The sequence below is a fragment of the Heliangelus exortis genome, chromosome 1, assembly GCF_036169615.1.
Source record: "Heliangelus exortis chromosome 1, bHelExo1.hap1, whole genome shotgun sequence".
In the NCBI taxonomy this organism is placed as follows: Eukaryota; Metazoa; Chordata; class Aves; order Apodiformes; family Trochilidae; genus Heliangelus; species Heliangelus exortis.
In genome coordinates, this window is record NC_092422.1 from 59,890,529 (window position 1) to 59,900,184 (window position 9,656).

Consider the following 9,656-nt stretch of genomic DNA (forward strand, 5'->3'; position numbering starts at 1 on the left):
TCCTTTTCTGGTCTGAGGTTTTGTTTTTGTTTGTTCATTTGTTTGTGGGGTGGTTTGGTTTTTTTTTGTTGTTTGGGTTTCTTTTGCATTATAGTCAGGCCAATAACTTTCCAGCCAAAGTACCAGTCTGCTCTATCTGAAAGGGTTCTGTTACGGGCAGCACTTTGGTTCGGTTTAAGCCTGGGGATAAATAGGTAGCTTTCAGCTGGCACTGCATTTCCCTGCTGCTGCCTCCCCAGCTGCAGAAGCACAGCTGCTGTGGGAGCTGGGGCAAGGCCAAGGTCATGCAGCTTTCTCAAATCCCATAGTTTATCTTTGTCCAGGCTCTCATGTCCTGTTAGAACTAGTCTTGGGTTCTTCCCATGACAGCTTACCCCAGATTGGGAAAACCTGTTGTTAAATATCAGATTTTAACAAGACCGCATTGAAAATGAGAAAATTTGGTTTGGTATGTGATGAGTGAGTGCTCGAAAGCTGAAACCATGTGCATCCCAAACAGTTTTGGTCGGAAGAAGTTAGCAGTTCCCTGAAAACAGAATTTATCCAGTGGAGTAGAGATCAGCAATTACAACGTTGTGATGCTTAAAGACATTAATCAGAGTGAAATATGACTTACAACTGGTCTTTTGCAGCTTAAGGAAAGGCGTCTAAGGAAGATCAGACTTCAAAAGAAAGTGGCATCCCATAGTTACATATATTACAGGTGGGTCACTAAAGTGCAAGAGGGAATTATGGGTTTTATATGAAATTTAAGCAGTGCTTCTTAACAGCAATAAGATGAAACATTGAACAAAACAGTGAAATTAGAGGGGAAATTCTAAATCCTGCAGTGCAATAACTCATGAAGTACCCAGACAGACTTTTCAAGTTGAAACTCTGGTGGGATTGTTAACCTAAAATCATTAGACGGCAAACAAAAATTACTGTAGACTGTAAGAAGACACATTCTCAGTACATAAAATCCTCCACGGATGTATAAAGTGTTGCTGTTGCATGGGGCAGCTTACTGATCACACGGATGGAGCTTTGACTAGAAGGAGCCCACGGAGCCCCCCTCCCTGCCCTGCCAAGTACTGGCACCGGGCATTAGCAGCCAGTGCCTCCAGCCTGTCTGACCTGTTAGGCACCCAGCCAGCACCAGGAGTCTGCCCCAACACGACCTGATGAGATTAGAAACAAGGAATACAGGGTACTGTTACAGCCCATATACAAACCTCATCGCCGCATCCCTGCAAACAAAGTGCAGCATCTCTGCCAAACCACGGTCAACAGCAGAAAAAAAAAAAAAGCTGTCGTGGCTTCAGTGTGTGCAACCGGCACTTTTCCATCTCCCCAGATCCCAGCCTCTCTAATAATAACTGCATTTGTATGACAACTTCCCTCGTAAGATCCCAAAGCCCTTGAGGGTGGGTGAGTGCTGCTGGAGCAGGTTTTCAGCCAGGAAGTTGAAGCAGCTCTCCTGAGGTCGATGTCTCCACAGAACCACACTCTCCATCCCTTCTCAGCCTTAAAGCCACAACAGCGTTGTCTCCCCAAACAGCAAAAGGGAAGAGGGCAAAAAAATAACAGAACTAAAACTTGAGCAGGATCCAAGGGCTCAGAGTATTGCAAGTCTTTCCATTTTGTCTTTGAATAACCAGCTACCAAACAGTGAGTGCTGTCACACGCTAAGCGTAACCAGTGTTTGTCATGAATCATTCAGAGGCTTGACGTGCAGGGATTAAATTTAGCATCCCCATTTGACAGCACAAGGAGTCCCACAGAGACATGCCACACTGACAACAGGGACCAGTGGGGACCACTAAGGAGGGCCTGGGGCTAGTGGCACAAAGTCGTCTCAGTGGCCCCATGACTCTTCTACATATGACTGAGCTACTGCTGGCCCTCCCAATCCAGAAGGATTTCCAACCCAGAAGTCGGCTGTCAACACCGACACTCTGGTTGTATCAGGCCCATCATGCATTTTTTTCTAGCTTGCAAGCAAAAGTTAACAGCATCATCCAAATCTATTTTTGGGAAACATAACGGGCATAAAGATGACATTTGCAAATGGCGGGTTTTCTGAAAAGCGTAAGAGCTCAGTGAATAATGAATTTATCTGACTCAGTCCCTCAGCAACCCCCTCTCCTATGCTTACCTCTGTGAGGACAGTTTAAATTGCTGGGACTTTAAATACTCCTGGCTATATTTTTTGCAATACCCTTTAGTATGACTTTTCATCTCCTGCACTGAAACATAATTTTTAGCCATCTGCCAGACAAAAAAAAAGCCCTCAAGATCAGACATTTTGACATGTGGAATATCAGCCCTATTTGGGTGGTTCTATGACAAAATTCAGGCACTGGCCAGCCAAACTACAGTATGAGAAGAAGATAAATCAGAGAGAAAGACCAAAAATAAGGGAAGCCCACAGGCCCATGCATACTGTGGACTGCTGACAAGGATGGCATTCCTATCTGTGCATATCAAATAATCAAAATCCAAGCTGAAGAGACCCCTCTGCCCAAGGCAAAGTGTGTCCCCTAGACAACCCATTACTGGTCACAGTGGATGTAAATGCCTGTGAACACCAGACTCCATCTGCTTCCTCTTGTATAACTCAGGGTGGCATCTTCACCTGACAGATATGTATCCAACAAAGAAAAGTGGCCATGGAAACTTACTGTGGCATCTACTCCACATTCAATCCACAGCTTTCAGACAGAAAAGGTTGGAAAGGACCTTCAAGATAGTGTATGATGAGGCAGGACTGTCACAAAAAACAATGCCTCTTTTGGAAATATTATACAAAGAGAGCAACTGAAAAGTCTAGATAGCAAATTGGCACTGCTTGCTAAGCTCCTGTGAAACCAAACCTTTCACCTGGCTGAGCAAATTGCAGCGTTCTACCTGCAACCGTGAAATAGCTCTGCAAAACTGATACTTGGAAGAAGCATCCAGTGTGACACAGAGGAGAGAAGCCCATCCGTCACCTCACTCAAGCACACTGACACATCATTTTCCTTATGCACACATCTTACTCTCCACTGCTACTCATATCCCTGTCTGCTAATGCACCACATGCTTCTCTGTCGCTTCGGCCACGATCTCTCTTCTGGGAAAACCAGGAGACACGTTTTGTTTTTATAGGCTGGTTTTTGTGTGTTTTTTCCATGCAAATGTTGTTCTCAGTTTGCACTGCAAGCAAGCAAGCAAGCAAGCAATAAACCCTGCACCTGGAGTGGGAGATGCCTGGTTTGGGAGGAAATTACTATAGACTTGCACACATTTAGCTGGCTATTTGATCCTGAGAACTCCTGAAGAAATTCTAAGTGATAAACTGCAATAATTGTTAAAAAAAGCACAAACCCCACACTCAGTAAAGAAGGCAAATTTACCATAATGCCTCAACAATCTAAGGGAGCCATTTACTTTGACAGATCCTGAATTCCCCAAGCGATTCTACAGTGGTAATGGAAACAGAGGAGCCAATAAATTATAACCTTGTGTGTAATGCGCCTACCATTATAAAGCACTCTTAGCCTCCTGCTTTATTCCTGGGGGGGAAGGGGGGGTACTTTAACAGATGCTGGATTTCCTTATTTTCCTTTCTCTCACTCCTTTAGCATGCTTTTTCAGCATTTGGACCCTTTTATAACATTGAATGCCATACTCTTCATTTACGTAGCACCTTTAATGTAAACATCCCAAAATACGTTACACCATTTAGAAACAGACTATTGTTTTTTACAGGCTGAAACAGAGGCATCGGGAGACTGACTTGACTTATCAAAAGTCACGTATCACTATAGATTAATAGCATCCCAAATATTTTTCAAGCATATATTAGTAGGTAAGCACCGCTTTCAGATCTCTCATGCTGATGATGTCTACCACATATCTTAAAAACACTTGCAATATTTCAGAAGTGTTTCTGAAGAATGGTCTTGGCAGCCCCACTGCCAGCTCATCCCCAGCCCAGCCCCTCTCACTCTGGTTTTCAGCACTCTGGATAAATCAAGTCTGCACTAAATTCTGGGAAAAGAAGGACCAAAGACATACAAAACCCCCAGAATTTTGCCAAAGATGTCAAACAGCCTTTGTTGATTTTAAAAAATACTGTCTATGCAAAGAAAGCTTGCCCCAAAGTATAAGGTGTAGAAACAATACACAGGTGTAACAGCAACATGGAAGCTGGCTCTGTTCTGTCTTCTATGGTTAATTAAAATTCTCATAGAAACAGGTCCCTGATGTGATTCTAACATATCAGTCCAAGGATCTGGGCAAGACTAAAGTCTGATAGAGGCGACCTTGGCTTTCTGCCACTACCTTTTACTTATTAGCAGTTTCTTTCCCAACCAAGAAACCCATAATGGTATGTCCTGTTTTATATACCACATTACCTAAAATGAAAGGTATTAATTAGTAAAACAGGGTAATTTGCATTTAAGCCCCAGGCAGAAAATCTACAGCAATTTCTAGAATTAAAATTATATATATATATATATACATATATATATCAGAAAGAATCACTTCAGATTTCTCCAAGGGAGCTAAGCTGACAAAGATCACTGTAAGACCAAAAGAGATGCAGTTCTGCTCATCAGTATCAGCCTCAAAAACCCTAATTCTAGGCTGGCTTGTACCATCTATTGTTTAGTACAGAGAGAGGTGCTGTACTCCTGTCTTCAGGATAACTCAGCAATCAGCTGTATCAGCAGCTCCATGGAGGATTATTCTCCCCTGCTGCTTTTTTTAAAAGCAGATTAGTTCAGACTCTCTTTCACTGTAATGAACCTTGTAAGGATCAAGCACATTGCATTGATTTCCAGGATAAAATTGTGAGGTCAGCCAAAAGGCCATGCAAACAGTTTAACAGATCCACTCTGCCCTAGCAGACCCACTGCCCCAGAATCATCTACTAGCCCCAGCAAGGGGTAAAAAACTGCAGTTGTTAACTGTAAGAGCCAAAATGTGATTCTTATGGCCATATGTAACAGCTTAATATCACATTCAGATGCGTAACAACCCACACAGAAACACATGACAGAACTGAAGGTGCTCACCAAAGCCCTATTCAAAGTCAGAAAACAATAGAACGTGATGGGTTTCTATTTACTATATGACATCTGAAACAATGGCTAGGGAAGGAACTTCAAAAAATCTGTCAATTCATAGTAAAATAATGAAAATTCAACTTCTCTAAAAAACTCACAAGTAACTTTCCTCATAAAGCATTTCCTCACATGCACATTCTCCTGTAACATCCTAGCTTGACTTATCTTAAAGATAAGAAAACCACAGATCGTTTTCTTGCAGGCTGGTCACAAAAGCTTGATCAGGGTACAAGAGCCTGACTCTGCAACACAAACCCTGCAGGTGCAATGGCCCTTCCATGCAGACCCTTCCTCCTGCAAGAGAAAACTATCTGGATATAAACCAGACCATGAGGATATCGTATTTTAAACTACCTAATGAATCCAAACTTTCCGTTTTGTAGCACTGAAACTCATGATGACAGGAGTTGTCTCCTATAACAAAGCCACGACTCTGATCAGCAAAAAAGCAGAAGGAAGATTCCCACAGGCTTTTTTGTTTCTTGAATTTGACAGATCATTATTAAATACCTGACGATCTTTGTGGTCTACAGATCAGTAATAAAGCATCTATCCTTCCAGAAATATTGCCAAGCATATTTCACTTCAGGCTCCAAAATTGGATTTTATGGAACAATGTGTGGCATTTGCCATCATTTCCTGTAGGCAAAACTTCAAAAACACAGGTAGAGGTCTATATCCTTTTTTCTCAGAAAAACCAAAAACAAACTGCCCGAATTAAATCATTAATCGAAACATTTACTATAGCTCTATAACTTCACAAGGAATCTCTGCACTGACCTTTCTGAATCAAAACCCTGTACGCTGAACTACAGCTCAAGCAGGTTTTGTGAAAGATCAGACAATTAAATATATCCACTGGATATGTGACATTAGAAATCAGAAGTTCACAGTCTGCAGAAGAGCACTTCCATTCCAAAGACTCCTAAAGAGGTCCTACAGTAAATTTTATCGTATTGAATTATATCATAATACTGAACACTGACAGGAATTGATCTTGTCCTGAGTCAATGAAACCCTCGAATTGATTTTAAAGGGAGCATCGGGCACTCGACTGCTGTTTTAAAATAAATAAATGCATATGTTGCAGTACTGTCCTTCAATAAATCACACAACTTATACATAAAAATGAAATTTCGTTCTCTTGAGAGGAGAAACTTCAGCTTCCACCCCCACTCCATTCTGGCTGTCAAAAGGAGCCCGCGTGGTTGTAAACGCGCGGGCAACGCCCGGGAGCAGCGGAGAAAACTCAGGGATGAGACGGCAGCGCCCGGTACCGGACCCGCCGAATGTTACCAGCGATTTATGCCCGCGGACAGCATGAGAGCGGGAGCCACCTCCTGCCTGCACCTGACAGACACCCGGCAAAGGGCAACACGCCGGATAAAAGTGCTTTTGAGGCACTTTCGTGTTTCTTAACTCCAAGAGACACGGCCAGCTCCGCTACAGCCGGCTCTGCCCCGGAGCCCGTCGAGGCAGCAGATGCCGAACAGCCAGGAAGAGCCCCACCGGTGGGTCCCGGGGCTGCCCCATCCCGTCCCGCAACACGGAGTACTTTTAGGCAATCTCCGGCTAAGGCTCCCCTTGCCTCCCAGCTTTACATCGAAGGAGCGACCGCGATAGGGGGTACAGTCCCCACCACCCCGCGGGACGTCCCGGCAAACCGGGGCCGCCCGGCGCCCCGTGGGGACGCGCACACGCCCGCTCGCGTTCTCCCGGTCCCCTCCGCCCGCCCGATCACCCCTGTCCCGGCACCCACCTTTCCGAGCAGGGCGCTGCGGCTGGCGGCCGCCAGCTCCCGCAGGCTAGCGGCGGCCGAGGCGGCGGCGGCGGCGACGGCGCTAGGGGCGGCGGCGGGCTGGGGGTACGCGGGGGCCGCGGCGCTGGGGCTGCCGCTGGCGCCCCCGGCGGTGCGGGGCCGCTGTCTGATGCCGTCCAGGAGGCGGACGAGGAGGATGTTGGCGGGCAGCTCGTCCACGCCGCAGCCCACCAGGATGCGGCACTCGGGGCAGCGCAGCTCGTGGCGGGAGCTGACGATGCTCTCCAGGCAGCGGCGGCAGAAGGTGTGCTGGCACGGCAGCACCTTGGCCGTGGTGTCCAGACGCTCCAGGCACACGGAGCACTCCAGCAGGTCCAGCAGCGACGACTCGTCCATCGCCGCCGCCGCCGGCTCCCGCTCCGCAGCCGCTCCGCCGCCGCTCCGCCACCCCCTCGCCTCCGCCTCCGCCCCCGCCCCGCCGCCGCCGCCTCCGCCTCCCCTCCGCGGGGCAGCGCAGGGCCCCGACGCCCTTAGGGCCGCCGCGGCCGCCGGCGGCGGCGCAGGGGGGGCGGCGGCGGGGCGGATGGGGCCATCGGGGTGGCGGGGCTGCGCGGGGAGGCGGCGGCGGGGCTGCCACCGGCGGCGAGCGGCGGCGGCGACCTCGGGGGCTGCCTGGGCGGCGCTGCCCAGAGCCGTGCGGTGCAGAGGAGATGCCAGCGGCGCGGAGCGGTGCGGGCGGAGGGCACCTGCCTGCCTGCGCCTCGTCCCGCCGCCCGCCGCGACTCGGCTCCGCTCAGTACTTGCGGCGGGGCCCGGCGCGGCCCGGCGAGCCGCCCGCCGCGCCTCCGCGCGGGGCGGGGAGCGACGGGGAGCCCCGGGGGGGCGCCCGCGGCACGGCGGCCGCCCCGCAGGCGGTCCCCGCCCGCCCCACCGCCTCGCCGCCGCTCCATGGCTCCCTGTAACCCGACCCAGCAGAGCTCGCCGCTCGCCTTCCTCCGCCGCGGCTCCTTCCTCCTCCTGGCGGAGGCTGCCGGACGGGCCGTGTGGCCGCACGCCGCCGGGGGCAGGCGGAGGAGCCCCCCTCGGGGGGGAACCGAGGACTGCCGGGCCGGAGCGGAGGGAGCCCCCTGCAAGCCACTCTGGCACTCGGGGCCAGCCGCCCTGAGGGGAGCGGGGTTGCGGTGGCGGAGGGGTGCGGGAAGGGGTCGGTGGGCACAACCCGCCCCTCGGGGAAGCAGGGGCAGCCCCACGGCCAGCAGCCGGGCGGGGGTCCCGCCGCCCTCCGGCCCCGCCGCCATCCCTGGAGGGGCGGCGCCCCCTGGCGGGAGCCGCGAAACACAACGCGGGGCCCCGGTGCATTCGTTCCCCCCCGGCCCCTGTGCTTCACCGCGCCCCCCACATATTCGCCGTACTTTAATCCTTACTGAAAGGTGGAAATAAAAAGAGCGTCGCGCCTCTTCTCCCTGCCGGGTGTCATCAACTCCAGCCCGCTCTCTGTCCTCGGTGCCGTCCGGTCTCCGAACGGTACCCGCGTACCGGATGCACCAGCAGGACTGTGCAGCGGGTCCCGTGTGAACCCGGGCATAGCTGGAAAGTGCGAGACCCTGCCATTCGGGAGTTACGGAACCAGGTTTTATACTAACCACAGGAGATTTTAAAAAATAATACGCAGCCACTTGCACTTGTGTAGTATGAACAGAACTTCCCTTAGAGAAGCTGCAGCAGAAGCACCATTCTTCAGATAAATGTTTCTCTTTGAAATTGTTTTGGTTTTGGTTTGGTTTGGTTTGGTTTTTTTTGCTAGCATTTGTCTTCGAGTATGATTTAAAGGGCCTGCTTAAGCCAGAAGCTACAACTGGAAAACATAGTCATTTTGCCAAGGAAAATTTTCATTTGTGGTCCAATCCCTAACCTAAGGTTTCTCCTGTACCTCTGCCTGTGCTGTAAGAGAGCACTTCTGAATTTGGGGACTGCAACCCTAGGACTTGCAGAAACCCTCCTACTGCCCTCACCTTTAAAAGTGACTTTTTGTCAGAATTGTGTCAGGAAGGCTGCACAAAACCTTGCTGTCAGCTTTATGACTCTACAGTTAACTTCTGATGCACACAGCTGGATAACCCTGTTGTGATAAGGCTAATCTAGGCATAGTAAAATTTACTAGGTTTCAGCATGCAAAAAGACATGAATCTCTTGCTGCTCTTGTGTTACTCTGGAAGAGAAGGAGTAAGTGTAAAGCTACAGAAAACCTCCTGATACAGAGCTCAGATCATTATTTATTATTATGGCCACTAATCTAACCAAAGTCCTTGCAGAAAGAAATTCCAAACTCAACAGTTTTTAACCATAAATAATACTGATGCCTGGACAAATGTGAAATACAGTATCAAGGGCTTGGTCTTTCTCTGGAATAAAACCATTAATTTAAGAAAAGGTATAACAGAGAACCCTTAAGGATAAAAGGGGAGGAGAGTGAAATACTGGAAACTCTGTTATGAAATGCATAATAATTTCCGTACCTCAGATTCCTTCTTTCAGAGGTGAAAACTTAAATGTCACTTCCAACAAATGTAAACCAAAATTACTCTGCTACACACCAGTGTAAATCCAGAATACCTCCAGTAATTAGAAAGGTACTTTTCATCCATCCTTCCTTCTGGTTGCTCCAGGGCTTGCTGCCAAACCAACCTGTCACCACATCTCCCAGAGTTGCCCAGTTACATATCCCCAAACCAGGAAGAACACTCTGGAGAACCAGCACCCAAAAATGATGAGAGGGTCCCTTGACACTGGGTCAGCATAAA

General features: G+C 49.2%; 1 protein-coding gene across 1 annotated transcript in view; it reads right to left on the minus strand.

The window, feature by feature from the left end:
- SH3RF3 (SH3 domain containing ring finger 3) overlaps positions 1–7,919 on the minus strand; it is a 254,536-nt gene extending 246,617 nt beyond the window's left edge. The window contains exon 1 of the mRNA XM_071744291.1: positions 6,856–7,919. Coding sequence (XP_071600392.1) covers positions 6,856–7,251 — 396 coding nt within the window. The 5' untranslated portion in view covers positions 7,252–7,919. The remainder of the gene's footprint in view (positions 1–6,855) is intronic.
- Positions 7,920–9,656: the final 1,737 nt, after the last annotated feature.